At 42.0% G+C, this 23,282-nt stretch overlaps 1 protein-coding gene across 13 annotated transcripts in view; it reads right to left on the bottom strand.

Moving 5' to 3' along the window:
- Positions 1-23,282, bottom strand: part of HERC3 (HECT and RLD domain containing E3 ubiquitin protein ligase 3) — a 179,786-nt gene that overhangs the window by 16,516 nt on the left and 139,988 nt on the right. For 7 of the 13 annotated variants that reach the window (XM_056567731.1, XM_056567706.1, XM_056567715.1 and 4 more), the window contains 13 exons: positions 21,101-21,261; positions 19,803-19,879; positions 18,764-18,888; positions 18,503-18,574; positions 16,919-16,978; positions 6,871-6,982; positions 4,567-4,756; positions 4,270-4,433; positions 3,973-4,086; positions 2,772-2,795; positions 2,266-2,355; positions 1,573-1,743; positions 93-236 (listed from right to left, as the gene is read on the bottom strand). In XM_056567731.1, the coding sequence (XP_056423706.1) occupies positions 93-236; positions 1,573-1,743; positions 2,266-2,355; positions 2,772-2,795; positions 3,973-4,086; positions 4,270-4,433; positions 4,567-4,756; positions 6,871-6,982; positions 16,919-16,978; positions 18,503-18,574; positions 18,764-18,888; positions 19,803-19,879; positions 21,101-21,261 (1,504 nt within the window). Of the gene's footprint in view, positions 1-92; positions 237-1,572; positions 1,744-2,265; positions 2,356-2,771; positions 2,796-3,972; positions 4,087-4,269; positions 4,434-4,566; positions 4,757-6,870; positions 7,009-16,918; positions 16,979-18,502; positions 18,575-18,763; positions 18,889-19,802; positions 19,880-21,100; positions 21,262-23,282 lie in introns of those variants that run through there. The other 6 variants (XM_056567756.1, XM_056567765.1, XM_056567775.1 and 3 more) reach the window with 6 other exon arrangements.

Below are 23,282 nucleotides of genomic sequence, written 5' to 3' on the forward strand. Positions count from 1 at the left end.
TAAACGTCAAAGATGTTCATACATGTTTTCATGCTTTCTTTTACAATAATAATGAAACAATAACATACACCTTGTATTGCTTTGTCACTTACTATATCTGAGAACCAGATCAGGTTGGAATCAGGATAGACCGTGAACATTCCATAGATTGGGTTCAAAAGTTCTTTAAGAAGCAAGAGAAAGAATTCTTTAGTGAGCCCACCATCATCCACAGCTTCTTCCCCATCAAATATCACCTGGAATAAATGGATGCAATCATTCCAAGTCATCTTCAGGAGAATTATGAGTCAGTACAGCCACAATAACTTACAGGCAAGAATATAACAAGGCACTCTAACGGGGATCACAGGTATCAGGAATGCCAATCTTTTTGATACAATTGTGATAGAAGACACAAAAACTTTTTGGGATACATAAGGGTAGCAGCAGTGTTTGAGAGCAGCAGTGTTTTGAGAGGCAAATGCTTACAGATTTCTATGGAAGTTTAAACATTTTGGGTTGAGGTTCTCTTGATTCACATGTACAGCATCCTGTGCATATCGGAGGTTCAGGATTTGAAGCTGCAGATTTTATGCAGCAGATTTCAACATACTCTAAATGACTTCGCACAGCTTCAAATCCTGCACATCAAATATATGCAGGATACCGTATGCATGAATACCCTGTATTGTATACGCAGGAAAACATCCAAATGTCTCATCAAGCAAAATAGAATATAGGATAGCAAGATTGGACCGGCACTGCTTGCTCTGTGATAAGTAAATGTCTGGTTGCAGGAGTAGGAGTACTAGTCACACTGTGAGGTATGGTGGTGCTCTAGTGTGGCAGATGGGTTACAAAAAATTTTCAAAGAAACAAAGAAAGCTGGCGACTCACCAAATCTTCTCAAAATCTTCTTTTATTTGCACACAATACTCACATGCAGATGACTGTTAGGGGGAGGCACTTACCGGGGGGGGGTACAAAGGCGACAGCAGCAGCCGATGTTTCGCACGGGTTACTTGCTTTGTCTGGCCTTTTCAAGGCCAGACGAAGCACGTAACCCATGCGAAACATCGGCTGCTGCTGTCGCCTTTGTACCCCCTGGTATGTGCCTCCCCCTAACAGTCATCTGTATGCGAGTATTGTGTGCAAATAAAATAAGATTTTGAGAAGATTTGGTGAGTCGCCAGCTTTCTTTGTTTTTTGAAAATTGCGAAATAGAATATAGCCCATTCCAGTCTAAGCAGGGATCACTGCGTATTACTGGTACATGCCGTCACTTTTTGTGAGGACCAACTGCAGGGACCCCTGACACTCACAAGAACAAAAGAGCTAAGGCCCCTTCTGGATTTTCTCTACATAGTGTCATTCTAGTCCAGGTGCCCCTCATCCCCATTAATGTGAAGCAGTCAGCGTCCAATGTATCAGCAAGTGATTTCCTAGTACAATGAAAGCTCTATTGCTCTGATTGTATAACCCTTTTAAACCATGCACATATTTTATATATGTCTAAGAACTAAAATCTAATAAACTGCATGAAACCCCACACCACAGAGATATTCCATGACTCTTACTTCCAGCTTTCCATACCTTAAGGGGCTTTTTCAAGTCTATATCAGAGTAAATACTGAGCTCTCTCAATGCATCAGACACAAGGTTTGTTCTCCTCACATGCAGGACCAGATAAGGATTTCTGGCCAGCATAGGTTCCAGGGACAGTAGCATGAAGACATTTTGTAGGTTAGCTCCATTTATCGCCACCTATGAGGACAAAGGAAGATGCGCGTGAATACACTGGGAACAAACTATGAATACATAGTGCAAGAGATAAACATAAGAATTGCCTACGGCAACCAACTGTGTAGATTTGGGGAGGGGGAGATTTGGGTACATCACAGCTCTAGCAGCAGCTTTTCTCTCCCAGAAATCCAAAATGCCCATTATCTGTTGCCAATGCCAACATTATGTGTTGGAAGAAAAACGAGAGGCTGTCATACACTTTAGACAAACTCTCTAAAGTTGGTGGGTTTGGCCGACTGTTTTGTATGGGCACCTTAATTTTAGATCACCTAGATATCTTACCTTATGCAAAAAGCATGCATCGAAATTTTGACAGATTTTTTGGAGCATGAAGACACATCCCCTTTCCAGATAAAGAATGTCATTAATTCCCACTAAACCATACACCCTTGTCAAGTACAGGATAAAATACTCCAAAACACATCCTATGCGGACACATTTGCAAAAGTAAATAGACTTTACATTGTGCAACGTGCTGTATACCTGCATCTGTAGCTCAGCATCTGTCTGTAACATTCTGGTCTTGGCTTGAGCATCAAACACAAATGGGTAAGAGCATAGTGTCACTGAATCCTGAAGAGAAAGGCAATTTCAGCGGTGTATATTTAAATAGAATACTACAGGAGTCATACTATAAACTGATCTCAACACAGCATATACAATGGATACTTTGTACCGGTTTGACCATGCATCACATTTAAGTGATTCTGTTCAAATGCAATCTTTTTTTACAGGTTTCTGCCACTTTTAATGGTCCGAATAGTGCAGTGTGCTGAGCTAATCTGTCCAGTGAGAAGGGAAAAACCTGACTGACAAATTATAGGTCAATGGATAATGAAAGTTTCATGATACAGATTATATCAGAAAACTATAGTTACTTGATCAGCAAAAGCCCACCAATATATTCCCTAGATGTTATTGTCTCATAATTTGTTTAAGGAAAATTAAACAAACTAACAAAAATAAATAAATAACAGAAAAACAATTACCTGCATAATTGAAGGACGTACTTTCTATAAAAAAAAGAAAGCAGAAATCCTAATGTTACATACCACCCTGTCATTCCTTTGCATATAAAGAAACAAAAGTGATTTGGATCTAAGACAAACAAGACATAGGAACAGCTTAGTCAATGTCAGCGTGATCATGACATTTATTGGATTGACACTGGATTGTGGAAGGAATCCGAGAGCTCTAACATTGCTGTCTACAGGCCAGATAACAATGGGTATGCCAGCTAGATGCATGCCCATGGTAATATTAAGGTTCTCTAGCTTTTTAACATATAACAAACAAACTAGTGATGTGACCATTAACTAGCCAAGACAAAATAAAAAGGGCCCCAATCTGGAGGTGGCAGGGGTCCAAGAGGTCAAAATCCCTGCAATCAGACATAGTAGATAGAGGATAAGGTGTTAAACCCCTTTAAAGGAGTACCCTGGTGCTGAGTATTCCTGCTCCGTCCTGCCCGGGCTGCAAAAAAAATTAAAATGAACAATCTCTCACCTTCCTGGGTTCCCGCAGAGCGCCACTACAGTTGATCGGTCCTCCGGTCCATCCTCTTCATACTTCCGTGTGAACGAAGCGTCAAATGGCGCTCAGCCTATTATGGGCCGAGACAGAATATCACGGTGGCCGGCGATAGGCTGAGCGCCATGTGACGCTTCGCTACACACGGAAGTATGAAGAAGAAGGACCGGAGGACCGATCAGCTGTAGTGGCGCTCCGCGGGAACCCAGGGAGCTGAGTGATGGTTTATTTTCTTTTTTTTTGCAGCCCGGGCAGGACGGAGCAGAAATACTCTGCACCAGAATACTCCTTTAACTGTAACCAACCTTAGCCATCACATGACCAGGAAGGATTTTTATCTCCTGGACACAAACAATTAAAGTTCCTATTCAGTGACTGGAAGTAGAGTTCAAGCGAGAGGTGTAAAAACTATACTGTAGTATATAACATTTCATTATACACTATTCATTATATTTAAAAAGGACATTCCCTTATCCAGACAAAATTGTGTGTGACAGATCTTCAGTCCACCATACATTAACAATAGTGTTCATTTTCTTTGAGAAGACAACTTTTCAATACAATTTTGTGGTCTTCTCAAGAAGGTTTCACTCTATACATTTGTTTCCTGAAACCAGAAATCACTTTAAATGTTTAAAAAGTAAAAATTATCATCCATACCAGCCCTGCCTGGTTCAAGAACCACATGAGGTAATCTTCTTGTATGTCCACCAAGCTGGAGATCTCAGGGATATAAAATGTATCATGCTCCACATGCTGGGCCTTCACATTCACCTGGGGTAAAGACAAGCAGCCACTAGTTACGTGGATGAAGTTCTATCATTCAGTACATCTTGTGATTCTAAAGCTACTTATGCCTACAGACATGATAACATATAATCCTTCACATGCCTACAGAGCTACAGTCAGGAATGCTTTATATATAAAGTTCTGAACTCCATCAGGTTTTATAGTTACCTTGTGCAGCTTTTCCAGAAGTCTGAGAGCAGCGGAGATATAACTGGTGAATAGCACAGGGATCAGCAGGGTCTTGCGTCCATTTAGTAGATAGACTACTGTTCCTTTATACAGATCAATTAATCTGAAGAAGTAGTTTGGGCAGACCTGAGACCACCAGTTATCTGGAGAAAAAAAAAATGTATTGCCGTACGTCTAATGTAAACACGAGGCAATAAGAAATAATGCAAGCAAGGACAATGAGGGTATATGAGCAATAATGCATAGTAAAATACAGTGAAACACATTATATTTTACCTAGCACTTTGCTTGGGTTGGTGTCCAGCCGGAGAATAGCCATGGCTAACGGGAGAGTCAGCGTTATGTAGTACTTGGAGTCCTGGAGGAGAGGGAACTCTGGGAGAATGAGGTAAATCCGCATTGCTTCTACATCAGGTGGAGAGCTGGGCAACTGTGGTATCAGAAAACTTTCAAAGCCCTTAAGGATCTGAAAAAAAAATATATAGTTTTATTAACTGTAATAAGCATTAAACAATAATATGATGTAAGGCTCTGTTCATACCATCTTCTAGAGTCTCTATTAGGAGTTTCCTAGGCCTTTTTGTTATTTTCATTTTATTTTAAATGTAAGAATAGTACAGTTCGCAATGTTATTCTTGGTGTCAACTCTGCACATCTAGTTTTATTGGAATTACATTGAAAAAAATTATCTGTCTGACCTGTCATGGCTCAATTTTAAATGGCAGCCACAATGCCAGTGTGAACAGAAATTCTAATAATATTTACCTGTAAATTCTAGGTAATAAGAGGGTTTAGAGATATAGTTTAGTTACAGTGGGGATCAAAAGTTTGGGCACCCCAGGTAAAAATTTGTATTAATGTGCATAAAGAAGCCAAGGAAAGATGGAAAAATCTCCAAAAGGCATCACATTACAGATTATACATTCTTATAATATGTCAACAAAAGTTAGATTTTATTTCCATCATTTACACTTTCAAAATAACAGAAAACAAAAAAATGGCATCTGCAAAAGTTTGGGCACCCTGCAGAATTTATAGCATGCACTGCCCCCTTTGCAACGCGGAGACCTGCCAGTGTCATGGATTGTTCTCAATCATCATCTGGGTGTTGTCAATCTCAAAGGTTTTAAATGCCCAGACTCATCTGACCTTGCCCCAACAATCAGCACCATGGGTAATCTTCTAAGCAGTTGTCTAGAAATCTGAAAATGAAAATAGTTGACGCTCACAAAGCTGAAGAAGGCTATAAGAAGATAGCAAAATGTTTTCAGATTCAATATCCTCTGTTCGGAATGTAATTAAGAAATGGCAGTCATCAGAAACAGTGGAAATTAAAGCAAGATCTGGAAGACAAAGAAAAATATTAGACAGAACAGCTCGCAGGATTGTGAGAAAAGCAATTCAAACCCACGTTTGACTGCACAATCCCTTCAGAAAGATCTGGCAGACACTGGAGTTGTGGTACACTATTTCACTATAAAGAGATACTTGTACAAATATGGTCTTCATGGAAGAGTCATCAGAAGAAAACCTCTTCTACGTCCTCACCACAAAAATCTGCGTTTGAACTTTGCAAATGAACATATAGACAAGCCTGATGCATTTTAGAAACAAGTTCTGTGGACCGATGAGGTTAAAATTTAACTTTTTGGCCGAAATGAGCAAAGGTATGTTCTGGGAACAGAATTTAATGAAAAGAACCTCTGTCCAAATGTTAAGCATGGTGGTGGATCAATCATGCTTTGGGGTTGTATTGCAGCCAGTGGCACAGGGAACATCTCACGAGTAGAAGGAAAAATTGATTCAATAAAATTTCGGCAAATTTTGGATGCTAACTTGAGGCCATCTGTGAAAAAGCTGAAGTTAAAGAGAGGATGGCTTCTACAAATGGATAATGATTCTAAACACACCTCGAAATCCACGGGGGATTACATCAAGAGGCGTAATCTGAAGGTTTTGCCATGGCCTTCACAATCTCCTGACAACATAATTGAAAATCTATGGATAGACCTTAAAAGAGCAGTGCGTGACAGACAGCCCAGAAATCTCAAAGAACTGGAAGACTTTTGTAAGGAAGAATGGGCAAAGATCCCTTGAAAGACTCTTGGCTGGCTACAAAAAGCGTTAACAAGCTGTGATACTTGCCAAAGGGGCAGTACAAGATATTAACTCTGCAGGGTGCCCAAACTTTTTGAAAGTGTAAATGATGGAAATAACATCCAATTTTTATTGACATATTATAAGAATGTCTAATCTGTACTTTGATGGCTTTTGGAGATTTTTCCATCTTTCCTTGGCTTCTTTATGCACATTAATACACATTTTTACCTGGGGTGCCCAAACTTTTGATCCCCACTGTAAATATATATGTCTTGAAGACATTCATGATAGGGTAACCTAAAGTACAAAGATGCCCCTGGTGCTGCAGGTCCCCATCCCTGGCAATAAGTAGCTCAAAGTCTAAAATGTCAGAAAATAATTCAAACCAGAGCTCCTATTCAGAAGAACACAAAACCCATGCGTCTATACAGAATCTGAAATATATTTCTGTGCCCTGCACCAGAAGAAATTGTAGGTTACCTGCTCTAATAATCTGGAATGGTGGGTATTCATCAGCTTTTCAAACATCACTTTGACAGAAAGCATGTCAAGTCCTGGGATCTTGGGGCTGGTCTTAAAATGCTCATCATTTCTGTAAGTATTGAACAGCACACGTTGCTTCACAAAGCAGAAATGGAGACACCCCTTAGATGGATGTATACAATTGAATAATTTCTGCATAGATATCAGTAAATAAGTACAGTATTAACCCCTTCCAACTGGTAAGGAGCCTGTGTGGTATATTCCACTTACTTTTATCATACACAAAGTTCTGGTGCCTCTACATATGTAGATTGACAAAGGGGAAAGAAAAACAGAGCTGAAACAAAAGAAATGGTTACTCTGACTGAACTCTAAGACTATGTTGACATAGTAGAATTTCGGCATGGATTTCCGCAATGAAATCCGCATGGAAATTCTGCATGTGTTTAAAGCCTATTCACTTCAATGGGATTTCGCAGTCCAATTCACACAGCAGAATTTTCGATGTGGACCTTCAACAGCTAAAATTTCCCATTCCGCAAAGATAAAAAAAAGAGTAATGTATTTTTGCGGAATTCAGCTGTGGAAGCCCAGTAAAGTCGATGTGGCTTTTTTTTCTCTGCTAAATGCGGAATTTGTGTGAATTTTACATGGTATTCAGGCAAAATTTTACTTTTTCAATGAATAAAGGCACTTTAACATTTTTAATTGATACAGAAATTCCAGAGATTCCTCTAATGATTGAAAGATGCGAAATTCAGGCCAAATTAATGCGGCCTCGGAATTCTCGAATCTCTATGAAAATTCTGCCATGTGAACTTAACCTAAACATTCTGTGTGCAGATGGGAGAAAATCATAGGTCAGCCATCACTGCAGCACTCCACTAATCTGGGCTTTATGGCAAAGTGGCCAGAAAGAAACCTTTCTGCAGCAAGAGACACATGAAAGCTGCCTGGAGTTTGCAGAAAAGCACCTAAAGGACTCCCAGACTGAGAAACCAAATTCTGTCTGGCCTCAATTCTGAGCATCATGTCTGGAGGAAAAAGTTAAAGGGTCTGAACCAGCCAATTGTGAGGCATGCAGACTAAGTTACACATTAAAAATGTGTCAGGTGACTTCATACCTGGATATGAGAGGGTTGTATGATTTTTGTTTCTCTTAACTACAATGGATGTACACTTCCGTTCATTGTCGGCTCCCCCTGTATGAATTTATGTCCCCTGTCGGCAGCCAGGACCCCCAGATAATAATGGACATTGCCGATCAGGTCAATGTACTGCATCAATGCCAGTTAACTTTGGGAACTGGAAAAAGGAAAATATTACAGACCTCCTGATATATATATAAAATTATAAAAATGGACTAGTTGTAAGCAAAAATCAGGAATGACAGTTATTATACATTTTATTAAACATGTAAGTACACAAATGTATTTCCAAGCAGGGCCCTTGCTGTGGACTATAACGTGATTGCATATATATATATATTAAAAGTATATGGTTTAACTGGATGAAAATGTAGATTGGAGATGTAACAAAACAATGTTACTAGGTAACGAAAGATAGCCACCCACAGTCCTGTGATATTGAGATACAGCGTTTTCCCTGTGTCCAATGCAATATTGTATCAAAAATAAATAGTTTATGAATAATGGAGTTTGGTGCTCTGCACCACTCACCGCACTGCTGAACAGAGAGCTCCGGGAGATTGTATCACAGTGGTAAGCTGGCGTCGCTTTAGCAGACTGGCATGGCTGCGCAGCCGGCCTGAAGATGTTGTCCGTGCGGTGGTCACACTGGATGTCCGGGTTGACACAGACTGGTGTCCGGAAGATGGATGCTTGTGGGAAAAGGTTATGGTTATATAAACTATAGCTACTGAAGAAGGGGTCACCCCGAAATGCATTCAGCCCAGATATATACACCCCAAGAATACAGAACACCCAACAATAGAACTATGTCAGATTCGCAACAGCTGGAACCCCCCCACTTTGAGGACCACTGTACAGACGTGCGCTTTACAGCGCTGGAATACACGAGGACGCCGCCTGCATCCACTCACCACTGGTTTGTCATAACCTTTTCCGCAATCATCCATCTGCCGGATGCCAGTCTGTGCCACCCCGGACATCCATTGTGACCACCACGTGTACAACATCTTCAGGGCGGCTGCTCAGCCGTGCCAGTCTGCTAAAGCGATGCCCGCTTACCACTGTGATACAATCTCCAGGAGCTCTCTGTTCAGCGGTGCGGTGAGTGGTGCAGAGCACCAAACTCCATTATCAAAAAATATCTATTTTTGATACAATATTGCATTGGACACAGGAAAAACGCTGTATCTCAATATCACAGGACTGTGGGTGGCTATCTTTCGTTACCTAGTAACATTGTTTTGTTACATCTCCGATATACGTTTTCATCCAGTTAAACCATATACTTTTTATATATATATATATATATATATATATATATATATATATATATGCAATCATGGCATAGTCCACAGCAAGGGCCCTGCTTGGACATACATTTGTGTACTTACATGTACACTAAAATGTATAATAAATGTCATTCCTGATTTTTACAAACAACTAGTCCATTTTTATAATTTTATATATATATACAGTGACCCCCCGACTTATGATGGCCCCGACATATGATCATTTCAACATAAGATGGCCTCTCAGAGCCCATCGTATGTTGAAGGCAGCATCGACATATGATGCTGCTGTGTGTCGGGGCCATCGTACAAACAGCTATCTGACAGCGCTGACAACTTCAGCATCTGACAGATAGTTGTATAATGTGCCCCGTGTGCCCCGTTCTGCCTCCTGTTACTCACATGCTGTCCTGCTAACTCACGCAGGCTTCCACTGTGAGCTCCGTGTAAGCCCCGCCCCCCAGTGCAGCTATAGCCAATAGCCTGGAGCATCTTGCTGCAGGCATCCAATGAGCTGCTGGCTGCCCTCCCCTTCCTTTCCTATAGAGCTGTAGTCGGCAGGATCGTAATGGAGGACATTCTGTCCCCCTGAAGGTATTTAAAGAACTGTACAGTACTGTATGCGATGTCACACATTACATACAATACATATACACACTATACACCCCATACATCAATGTTTCCCTATCAGTGTGCCTCCTGCTGTTGCAAAACTATAACTCCCAGCATGCCCAGACAGTCAGTGGCTGTACATGCATGCTGGGAGTTGTAGTTGTGCAACAGCTGGAGGCACCCTGGTTTGTTAAACACTCCCCATACACTCCACATACAATGGTCATCCCAGAACCAATTAGCAGTTTCCCATAGAGATATGTATTCAACATACAATGGTTCCGAGGCCCCAGAACCAATTACCATTTTTACATAGACATATGCACTCGACATATGATGGTTTCAACATATGATGGTTCTCCTGGAACCAATTAATATCATATGTTGAGGGACCACTGTATATCTAGAGGTCTGTAATATTTTCCTTTTTCCATTTATATTTTTGGCACGAAGGGTACGTGCAACACAAGAACCTCGATATATATAGATATGGTGTGAGCCCCCTACCTTTTGTTTTATTCGTTAACTTTGGGAACTGATCGGGACCACCGCAAAAAAATGGCGGGGTCCTGATCAGCTGAGAGGACAGATGGAGGTCATTTACCTGACTGCCATCTTTCCAATCCAAACATTAATGAAACCGCTCAGTGAATGGTGGGTGTAAACGTAAATCAAAACACCCCACTGAAACAAAATGGTGCTGACAAAAACTACAGCTCACTGTGCAAAAAATGAGCCCTCATACGATCCAGTATACGGAAAAGTGTTATAGAGGTCAGAACAGGTTTATTTTAAGCATACTATTTTTTGTACAAAAAGTAGATTTTTTGTGCTTACCGTAAAATCTCTTTCTCGGAGGATCCATTGGGGGACACAGAACCGTGGGTATATGCTCTTGCCACTAGAAGGCGCTGACACTAGGCATATAAAGAAAAAGAGTTGGCCCCTCCTGGCAGAATATACCCTGCCTACTGACCCTGAGCTAATCAGTTTAGTCCCAAAGCAGTAGGAGGCAACCGATAGAGGAAAAAAAAAAAAAAAAACAGCCGGAGTTCGAGGGAAACCAGACAAAAAGAAAGGAACCAAACCAGCCCTCAGACAAACGAATGCAAACAACAAACCATGGGTAGGTGCTGTGTCCTGCAATGGATACTCCGAGAAAGGTTTTTCGGTAAGCACAAAAAAAAATCTACTTTTCTCGGTCAGAACCACTGGGGACACAGAACCGTGGGATGTACCAAAGCAATCCCCGGGGTGGGAAAAAAAATACCCCATAGAATTAGGAGGATTGAGCCACTGCCGCCTGCAACACCTTGCGGCCCAAACCGGCGTCAGCTGACGCAAAAGTGTGCAGGGACGACCAGGTGGCCACCTTGCAGACTTGTAGGGCCGAAGCTCTATTGCGGAGAGCCCAAGAAGCCCCAACTTAACGCGTGGAGTGCGGTCACCCGAAAGGGCGGGACCTTCCCTTTTCAACAGTACGATTCCGAAAGGGCAGAATGGATCCAGCGCGAAATGGTTGCCTTGGAAGCTGGAAGACCCCTGTGACTACCCTCTGGGATCACAAAGAAGGAGTCACCCTGCCGAAAAGAGGAAGTGAGCGACAGATAGATCTAAACCGGCCAAACAATGTCCAGGCTGTGGAGGGAACGCTCTTTAGCATTGGAAGGAGCTGGACAAAAAGGTGGAAGAACAATCTCCTTGTTCACTTGAAAGGGGGAAACCACTTTGGGCAAAAAGGAGGGAGGTGGTCGAAAAACCACCTTGTCCTGATGAGTACCAACAGAGGAGAGCGACAGGAAAGAGATGCCAACTGAGAGACCCTTCTAATGGAAGTGATAGCGATGAGAAAGGTGACCTTCCAAGAAAGGATACGAAGAGAAGCATCCCAAAGAGGTTCGAACATAGCATCCCTCAAAGCCCCAAGCACCAGGTTGAGGTCCAAAGGAGGAGTGAAAGACCTAAAAGGCGGTGCTGCATGGGCCACGCCCTGCAGAAAGGTGGAGACATGAGAATTAGAAGCCAACTGCCGTTGAAACAGAATAGAAAGAGCAGACACTTGACCCTTAAGAGAGCTGAGGGTCAAATGCTGATCCAACCCGGATTGGAGAAAAGCAAGAAGGCGTGGAAAGGAGAACACGACCGGGGAAAGGGACTGCGCCTCACACCACAGGAAATAAGCCTTCCAGGTGCGGTGGTAAATCCTGGCGGAGGCGGGCTTTCGTGCTCTAAGCATGGTGTGAATCACTTCAGAGGAAAACCCCTGAGCCCTCAAAACCGCGGTTTCAACTGCCACACTGTCAAATGTAGCGACAGGAATGATGACCACGGAATGACTAGAGCTTCCACCACCGGAGCCAGAGGGTCGCGCGACTTCGCCACAAAGCGGGGAACCCTGTTGTGGCGAGACGCAAAGAGATCCACGTCCGGGGCCCCCCAGAGATTGCATATCTGAGCAAACATCTCCGGATGGGGAGACCACTCCCCCGGGTCCGCCGAAGAGCGGCTGAGAAAGTCCGCTTCCCAAGAGGGCGGGAAATCGAGCCTCGGCCCAGGCCAGAATCCTGGAGACCTCCTCCATCTACGCGCAACTTCGCATGCCGCCTTGTCGATTGATGTATGTGACAGCCGTTGCGTTGTCTGATTGAATCGGGACCTGCCGATCCTGAAGGAGGAACGCCCAGTGGAGGAGGCAAAGAAAAATGTCCCAGAGCTCCAGAAGATTGATGGGAAGCTAAGCCAAAAGGGAGAGCCACAAATTGAAAGTGACCCGCCGGGACAGCAAAACGAAGAAACTGCTGATGGGCCGGGAAAATAGGGATGTGGAGGTATGCGTCGCGGATGTCCACTGACAAAAGAAACTCCCCCTGATCCATGGAGGCCACTGCGGAGCAGAGAGACTCCATTCGAAAGGGACAAAGTCACTAATGGCGGTTGAGTAACTTGAGGTCCAAAATGGGGTGGACAGTGGCCTCCTTCTTGGGAACGACGAAGAGCCTCAAGTAGAACCCTGAAAAACGCTCCCCTGGTGGAACTGGTATTATCACTCCGTGAGATAGGAGTGTACTTAAAGAGACCTGAAATACCACTGCCAAAGAAGGGGAACGAGGAGGGTGGGAGCAGAATAAGCGATCCCTCCCGATGGAAGCAAATTCTATCCAGTAACCCTCCGAAATGACGTCCCGAACCCAAGAGTCCTGAACCTGAGCTAGCCAAATGTCCCAGAAAAGAGACAGACGACCTCCCACCCGAGATGAAGACGCGGGTGGGGGCGCCCCTTCAGGAAGAGGAAGGCTTGCGGGTACCAGACTTGGCAGCGAAACCGCCAGAGCGGTTGCGAGACTTCCAGGAAGGACGTGCCTTGAAGGAAGGGGCTTTCCGAGCTTGGGAAGGCGCCTGTTTGCGAGGACGACCCGATGCGAATGGACAAAAGGAAGTCGCCTTCCAACCGGGATCAGAATAACGAGCTTGTTCTGTGAAAGCACCACACTGATAGGTACCTCAGTAACCCCCTGGTGTGCGTGCAAGCCGTCATTGGCCGGCTGCAAAAAAGTGGGCAGATCTCCGCCATGCCCCGGCCGCCAACATTAAAGTAAAAAAAGAGTGCCCCACGACAGTAAAAGCCGGCGCTGTGAATGCAGGCGCACGCGAAATGAAAGATGCCGGCATACAGAGACGGGAGAAAACTAAAGTAAAAACACGGGACGCGCGATTGAAGTGCAGCTGCATGAGCTGCAGCCGGAATCAAGATAAAGCTGCTGTCTTGCTCAAAACAGTAAGAAGTACCGGGGAGGCAGGAGGGGAGGGGGAGGAAACTGCCCGCAAACCCCAGGGCCCCGGTACTAAAGACCCCCAACCCCCCCCTAGTGGAAATAAAAAGGAGAGAAGTCCCCTTTTTCCCCCAGCATGAGACCCCGAGATAGGGGGCACCCCAGAAATAGGTAGTAGAGGGGAGGTGGGAGGGTGGGGGGGTTGGAGTTCAAGGGATATACTTACCCTATATCTGCCATACTTACCTACAGACGTCTTCAGCCGGCTTTTTACATACTTGCATCACGTCAGGCTGCAACAGTGGGACGAGCAGGGAGAATAGGGGGACCTGGACCCAAGGTGCAACCACAGGCACTGGCCATTGGCAGGAAGGTGTTAACGGTGCATACTCTTATGTCCCGTGCCCCTTAGCCACAAATGGGGGAACAGGTAGCGCCATGCTCCTGAACCCCCACTCGAAAACAAGAAAATAAAATGATAAAAGAACCTAACACAGGCCCTAACTGAAAAAAACAAAAAAGAAGACCAGGTCTGGAGAGAGCTCCGGACCTGTGTCTGCCTCCTATGACACTAAGCTAAAACTGATTAGCTCAGGTCAGTAGGCGGGGTATATCCTGCCAGGAGGGGCTGACTTTTATTCTTTGTATGCCTAGTGTCAGAGCCTCCTAGTGGCAAGAGCATATACCCATGGTTCTGTGTCCCCCAATGGTTCCGACCGAGAATTTTTTTTTTTTTTATGTAGTAAAATAAAACAAAGCTTATATAAGTTGGGTATCATTGTAATTGTATGGACCTACAAAATAAAGATAAATGTAATTTTTACCAAGAAGTCCACTGAATGAAAAAGAAAGTCCCCAAAAGTTGCAATATGGCATTATTATTTATACAATGGTCCCACAACATACAATGGTAATTGGTTCCAGGCGGATCATCATTTGCCATATCCTCCGCTGCCATATCACTACGTTGCCGCTGCCCTTAGCCGTCGCCGTCATCACGATGCAGCTCACACCGCTCCTATTGGACAACAGGGCGGCGTGAGCGGCGACAGAGAGCAAGGGCGCAGGGCAGTGGCAGCAGTTGAGCGGCGGGGACATGTAAGTATCATTCAGTGAGGCACATGGGGCACATTAAACGGCTATCCGGCAGCAGCTGAAGCAGTCAGCGCTGCCGGATAGCTGCTTTTGCGATGGCCCTGACACACAGAAGCATTGTATGTTGATGCTGCCTTCAACATACGATGGCCTTTGTTACAAACTACCTCATAAAGAAACAGAACATGTCTGCACATGATATGTTTCACTATTTGTTTGTTACAAACTACAATTGATGGTGCAAAAAAAACAAGCCCTTATATGGGTCTGTAGGTGCAAAATTGAAAGCGATATGGCTTTAAGAAGTTGAGGCCAATACGATTATTTTTACAGTGACTTGGTGGTCATTGCATTTAGAGCAGGCTCAGGGGCTGGGGCTGCTCTATATGCAGCAGGTATCCAATTAAGTCCAATCCCATTAACTTAACCCTCTACATATTGCATTCAATAGTTGTCACATTATATAGAGACTAATTTGACAGACAGCACACCTATCAAGTGTCTGATCAGAATTGCTTCAACACAACTGTGGGGTGCCAATTGATTACCATGGCGACCGGAGACTGAGTGGATAAAAATATTTCATAAATCCAGTCTCCCCCTGCCCCCCCTCAATAATAAAAATCTAAACCCCCTCCATTTTCCCCTCTTTTAAAATAATAGTCTTAGCCCCTTAAGGACCCATTTTGGCCTTAAAGACCAGGCCAATTTTCACACTTTTTGCACTTTCGTTTTTTCCTCCTCCATTTCTAAAAATCGTAATGCTTTCAGTTTCGCACCTACAGACCAATATAAGGGCTTGCTTTTTTTTGCGTCACCAATCGTACTTTGTAATTACATGACTAATTTTATAACAATCTGCAGCGAAAAAAACAAAACAAAAAAAAAAGTATTTGTGGGGTGACATTTTGGGGGCTTCTGTTTCCACGCAGTGCAGTTTTCGGAAAAAATTACACCTTATCTTAATTTTGCAGGTCCATATGGTTACAAGGATACCCAATTTATGTAGGTTTTATTTTACTACTTAGAAAAATTATAACTACATGCACCAAAATTAGTATGTTTAAAATTGTCATCTTCTTACCCCTATAACTTTATTTTTCCACATACAGGGCCTTATAAGGGATAATTTTTTGCTCCATGTTCTCTAGTTTTTATTGGTACCATTTTTGTTTTGATGCAACTTTTTGATCGCTTTTTATTCATTTTTTTTATGGTATATGAAGTGACCAAAAATGCACAATGTGGGACTCTGGTATTTTTTTTACATGTACACCATCATCCGTACAGTTTAACTAACCTTATATTTTAATAGTTCGGACATTTTTTTTATTTTTTATTTTACACGTTTTACTTTTTTTTTTGTCCCCATAGAGGGCAATACTATGCAATCTTTCGATTGCATACACTGATTAATGCCGAGCTTTGGCTAAGCATTGATCACTCTTATCAGTGCTCTGCTGTTCCAGCCTGCCATGGCTGGCTGGGAGCTTCAGATCACCAATCAGATGGTGAGGAGGCAGGTAATGGCCCTCCCGCCATCTTCTCAGTTGATCGGAACATCACGATTTCAGCACGATTGTCCCCATCAGCTCTCCTGAGCTGCAGGGATCGTTTTCTTTACATTTCAGACACGGAGATCAACTTTGATTGCAGGGTTAATGCCGGGCATCAGCCAGATCAGCGATGTCCAGCATTAACCCTGGGTTCTGGCTGCAGATAGCAACCAGGACCCATGGGGTATGAAGCGTGCTCAGCTCCTGAGCATGCTTACAACCCTGGTAACAGGACCAGGGCGTACTTAAGTATGAGGACACAAGAGCTTACCCATCCTTAACTGGTTAAAGGGGCAATTCCCATAAATATATTTGGTATTATTGCTTGTGGAAATTTCGAAACTATTAAAATGTAATTAAAATGTAATTATATTGATCCAGCAGTGTGAAAATTGTACATGAAAAAAAAAAAAAAAAAGAAACAAATGCAAGAATTACTCATTTTTGATCACATCACATTTCAGACAAAAAAATGTAGTAAAAAGAAATCAAAAAGTCCCACTGACCCAAACATAGGATTGATTTAAAAAAAAAAAAAAAAAAAAAGAATACACAGGTGAAATAATGCTTACTTCTTTTCCAGGAAACTCCCATTCCAGCAAGCTGAAGAGGATAGGGTCTGAACAATGCCACTGTAATATATATGAAGGAAAAAATATATACATTTTTGGACAAGTTTTTGAACTCAGAACATAACATGCCATCTGCAGGATGTCGGGATGCATTGCACACAATAAAACTGCTTTTAGATTACTTTTTATTGCTGCAGATGCTGCATAATTTTGTATAATAAAAAAAAAACTTCTGGCATGTCACAGAGACATAAAAACCTTGGTCAGTCAGAGTCTCATTGCTCACAGCTAGTGTGTTTCACTCTCCAGGGTGCCGCTATCTCCATCCTGAGGCTCCATTATAAGTCTATGGGGCTGTCCAGAGAGGCTGAATGGAGATTGTTGCAAGCTGGGAAGTGCAGCAGGCAACCGCATGCTCGTCCCTACTCATTCCTTTGATTGGTGGGCTATCTGCACGGAGACCCTAATGATCAAAACTTTTGAGAGCCCTCGCAGCCCTTGTTCACCTTCTTTCTGCTTCCAAGACAAGACATTATTGTAGGACCTGCCTGCTCGGCCAATCATTGGCCACTGCTGCCAGTAATTTGCTGAGCAGGCAGCTCTTGCTCTGTGTGCGCACATATTTTAAGCAGAAAGGAGATTTCCATTTCATGGTTATATGGGGAGTTGCTGATTTTCCATCATGAGAGGTTCCCTTTGATTGTCCATAGTAAGGGGGAGAAAGATCTCGGTGGTCTAACTGATGAGGAATGGAGTCCGGCCTGACTCTGCCTGTCCTTGGTGTGGTAGGTTGTAGGCCCATCTGGTGCAAATGTTGTGGGACTGTCCTCTGATACTCATTGGCGGGATGTGCTACAACTTATACGGACGGTTTATGGTGTGACGTTGCCTCAGGTCTCTAAAGTGCGTCTACTGGGTCTCATAGGCTGTGGGCTTAAACATTCTGTGGTGTATATAGGAATACTACGCGTTCTGTATCAAGCTCGGAAGCTGATTGCGCAGTACTGGATTAGGCCTACCCCTCCAGCAGTGGCTGATCTGATTGCTCGAGCTACATATATAGTCCGTTTGGAAAAGGGGATCTATGTTAAGCATAAGGTTGCTCGTAAGTTTGATGGTATCTGGGGTCCATGGGTAAGAAAGTTTGACCCTCCTGGAGACGTGTCTTAGGTACTTTCTTTACTGTGGATTGTGTGTTGAGTTGGTGCAAAGTGTGAGGTGTTTGTGTCTGTTTCTTCAGCTTTGTTTCTATAGTTGGTGTATATCTGTGGAATGTTGGTTTTGCTTGTCTGTGTCTTGTTGCTAGGTACTGTTTGGTTGTGAGGTGACCTTGTCTAACACACTCCGTTCTTAGTACTAATTTGATTTCTACATGCTTTGCTACACCGGATGCAGTTCTAGTATGCAGGCTTGAGACGGATTGTTTGTAAGGGCGATGGGTTGTGCGATGCTGTTTCTTTTTGTTTGTACAAAAATGTTTAAACATTTTATTAAAAAAATATCTGATAAAAAAAAAAAAAAGAAAGATTTCCCCAGCTAACCCTAAAACCTTTAAAAGTAAGAAAACCTGCCAGCTCTCCTGACCTGTCTGTCTCAGTAAATTCTGGAATGTCTTTTCTTAGAACTGTGCCTTGCTTTAATCCTCTGTTATTTCTGCTGGAAACATGTGAATATATTAAAAATTGGGAGTTACCACTCTCTTGTCAATGGTGTGACTGGATAGAGTTAGACTGTTTATAGAAACACACCAGTTGACAAGGGGAATTCTTATTGTTATGTTGTCAATTTATTCATGTGTTTTCAGGATACATTAATAATACAGAATATGTTTGATGAAATGCATACTTGATAGTGTTGGAATTACTATTATCGATCACTTTCTGCCTCCACTCATCAATGGTCTCATTGTTGATCACACTGGCGTAATTGCTGTTTTGGCAGACGCGGAAATCATCTGCAGGTTCAGGGCTCTGGTAGAAGACAATTGCATCAATAAAGTATTAAATGTTACTTACAGGAAGCATCAATGTGTGTGCTGCATCTTATAAGATTAGGATAATAAGTTAGACGGATGACTCATGAGAATACTGATCGGTTATATAGTCTGTACAGCAAACTCTGAACTGTACAGACGAATATTCTGAGGGGACGTGAGGACTACAGATATCAGGGAAACTGTGACTGGGAGGATGGCAGGAAAGTACATGGGACATATAAGGAATAGAGGTGAAGTGATCATCATTTCTTTATACATAGTAGCATAGTTCATATTACTGAAAAATAAATACATCAATGCATCTCAGCATTCTGAAAGTTGCCGATGTCAAATCAGGCTATCACAATAAATGCCTGGATCAGCGAGTCTTCTCAAGACTTTTACGGCCTGCTTCCTAACACTGTGTGCCTTTGAAAGGGTAACACATATATAGTATGTCAGGAATTATCTAAAAGAAGGGTAATTGTGTATATATTCTTGTAGTTCGAGATCATGAGTCATAGTGTGATGAAGGTAAAAAGAGAAATAGTGCATCTGAAAAATATGCTATCGCTATTAAGTGAATTTAGCAAGTGGCGTACTCATTCACTTTATTAAACCTAATCTACAAATTTTTATTTTACAGGACTCAATAGAGTACTTTAATGACCTTTTGAGTCTTTCAAAAATAAAGACATACATTAAGAAAAAGGACCAAATATAGTTACTAGGTCCAGTAAAGTGAATAGACCTGCTGCTAGTACACCACAGTATAAGTCAGAATACCTTTGGTGCCTATATTCCAAAGCATACCTCTGATGTAGAGCCCAAACATGATGCGAACATAGCCTTATATATATTAAAAAAAGAAAATTACTGTAGGGGAAAAATAAAAAGATCATAACTCACCTCTGGCTTTGAACAAATCACAAATGTTTTATTCCATCCAGAGAAAACATGTTTGATGATGCTGAACAAAGATTGATCTGTTAAGGAGAAAAAAAAAAACAGGGTAACTGTAGAGTCAATGCAATGGATCTAGAAAAGATTTATCTAACACCTTGAAACACAAAGGGAGACATTTATCATTGCCTATAAAACTTTTTTTTCTTTTCTTATATTTGGTGCATTAAAGGGGTATTCCAGGATTTTTTTTTATTTGACTATCCTACAGGGGTTGTAAAGTTAGTGTAGTTCATAATATAGGGTCTGTACCTGTGTGTGACGGTTTTCTCACAATTCTTATGTGATTTTCACCCCACTATTTATTTTTAACAGCATACAAAATGACTGTTGTCTCATTTTTCCCAGCTTGCAATGCGGCCGAGACCTGACTCTCTAGTCAGCTGATGACAGGAAGCCTTTCTGCTTTAATGGGTGGAGGGATCAATCTGCAACTAATGCAACAGCTGTAGGCCCCCTGATTGAAAACCACAGGTCTGCAGCTCATTTAGGTTTCAATGGGTGGGGTGGCTGATGTGTGGGAGGGAGGATAATGGAATTGTGGGATTTGTAGTCAAAAAAAGAAAAGTCAAACAGGAAATAGCAGTTCACAAAAAGCTAGCCACAGTGTTATGGTAATCTCACAACATAGCCATTTAGCCCCAAGACAAGCGCAGATCCTTCTTAAGCATGTCCATTACTGTCTACGAGGTACGTACTAAAATCACCTTATGGTGGATAACCCCTTTAAACGTTGCACTCGCGTCAATGTATTTTTTTTTTACTATTTTGGTCTGGAAACAAAAATATACAAATGAGCTTGCAAAAACAATTTCAGTTTTTATTTTGCAGTAGTAATGGAATTATCAAGTCAGGTCTCGGCCGCATTGCAAGCTGGGAAAAATTCTGTCACAGAGAAGAGGAGGAATCATTTCAAATGGTTTTCCTGAAGTGATTTATTGTTTTTTTTGCTTACATGCACCAAATTTATGAACCCCCCTGTGATAGTATGATAAATATGTCCCATGTAAGCAAAGCAAAAGCAAAAGTTAATGATTTCAAAACACATTTTCTAAAACACAACAATGATAACCCCCCCCCCCCCATCCCAAAAGCTTTAAACTGCTCATCAGTGTAGTATACTCCAGGTAAAAATGTATAAAATAAATATTCCTGAATATATCTGGACACACGTGTGTAAGAAAATATGCATTAGCCTCCGTTACTGTATACACAAGGGAAAAGTGCTCACAATGCATACTAACCTACTAAAGTTGGGATCTGTACATTGCAAGGGGAACAAGTCCCTTTTACTGCTGTGGGACAAATGCCATTACTTGTGGATCCAATACCAAGCTGGCCATGTTCTCCACATCCAAATGCATAAAGAACACCTGAAGAAGGCACAAAGGCGATAGTGTGCTGTCTGGAAGCAAAAAAAAAGAATGTATGTATTAATAATGATAATTATAATAGTAAACTTAATAATAAGAATGATTAGTTTAACAGAAAGTATCTTCCCCTACCTAAACGTCAACAAAAATATTTTTACCGATGCAAAAACTTTATTAACCCCTTCATTTCCCCCTTACTTTTCTGGGGTTTAGTTTAATTCTTGTAACCCGTAGTGCGGCTAATTTTCCCATCATAACAACAGAAACAACAACAGAGCCCGATAAACCCCATTATATTTCAATGGTGTCAGTCAGGTACTGGTGGTCTCTGTTAGATGATGAATCCAGCACAGCATTGTTGCTTCCCTATATTTACAGATATGTAAAAGGAGGCTTACCAAAGAAATATTACTGAACTGCTGATGTTGGCAAATTTGAAACACAAGTTAAAAAGTAGCAGTACATTCCATTACCCAAGTTGCTCTACCCAGAAAAGATACAAACAGTATCATTTTAAAATGCTATTTACCCAAGTCCAACCTTGAGGATGGCAAGATTTCCAGCCTGCTCATTAGTTCACAAGCATTACAAGGACTTACCTTTAAAAGGGGTACTCTGGAGGAAAAAGAAACTGGTTTGTACATTACTTTTTAAAAATCTTAATCCTTCCAGTACTTATCAGCTGCGGTATGCTCCAGAGGAAGCTGTAAAGTTCTCTCCAGTTTGACCACAGTGTTCTCTGCTGAAACCTTTGTCCATGCCAGGAGCTGTCCAGAGCAGGATAGGTTTGCTATGGGGATTTGCTCCTGCTCTGGACAGTTCCTGACACAGACAGAGGTGTAAGCAGAGAGCACTGTGGTCAGAGTGGAAAGAACTACACACTTTTCTCTGTAATATACAGCAGCTGATAAGTACTGGAAGGAATAAGATTTTTAAATAGAAATAATTTACAGATCTGTTTAAAGTGTACCAGTTGTTAGCAAAAATGTTTAACCCCTTAAGGACTCAGGGTTTTTCCGTTTTTGCACTTTCGTTTTTTTCCTCCTTACCTTTTAAAAATCATAACCCTTTCAATTTTCCACTTAAAAATCCATATTATGGCTTATTTTTTGCATCACCAATTCTACTTTCCAGTGACATTAGTCATTTTACCCAAAAATGCACGGCGAAACGGAAAAAAAAATCATTGTGCGACAAAATCGAAAAAAAAACGCCATTTTGTAACTTTTGGGGGCTTCCGTTTCTACGCAGTGCATATTTCAGTAAAAATTACACCTTATCATTATTCTGTAGGTCCATACGGTTAAAATGATACCCTACTTATATAGGTTTGATTTTGTCGCACTTCTGGAAAAAATCATAACAACATGCAGGAAAATTTATACGTTTAAAAATGTCATCTTCTGACCCCTAACTTTTTTATTTTTCCACGTACGGGGCGGTATGAGGACTCATTTTTTGCGCCGTGATCTGAAGTTTTTATTGGTATGATCTTTGTTTTGATCTGACTTTTTGATCACTTTTTAATGTTATAAAAAGTTACCAAAATACGCTTTTTTGGACTTTGGAATTTTTTTGCGCGTACGCCATTGACCGTACGGCTTAATTAATGATATATTTTTATAATTCGGACATTTACGCACGCGGCGATACCACATATGTTTATTTTTATTTTTTTTTACACTGTTTTATTTTTTTTATGGGAAAAGGGGGGTGATTCAAACTTTTATTAGGGAAGGGGTTAAATGACCTTTATTAACACTTTTTTTTTACTTTTTTTTTTGCAGTGTTATAGGTCCCATAGGGACCTATAACACTGCATACACTGATCTCTCATCCTGATCACAGGCGTGTATTAACACGCCTGTGATCAGCATTATCGGCGCTTGACTGCTCCTGCCTGGATCTCAGGCACGGAGCAGTCATTCGTCGATCGGACACCGAGGAGGCAGGTAAGAGCCCTCCCGGTGTCCGATCAGCTGTTCGGGACGCCGCGATTTCACCGCGGCGGTCCCGAACAGCCTGACTGAGCAGCCGGGATACTTTCAGTTTC

This window comes from Hyla sarda, chromosome 1 (genome assembly GCF_029499605.1).
Source record: "Hyla sarda isolate aHylSar1 chromosome 1, aHylSar1.hap1, whole genome shotgun sequence".
Lineage (NCBI taxonomy): Eukaryota > Metazoa > Chordata > Amphibia > Anura > Hylidae > Hyla > Hyla sarda.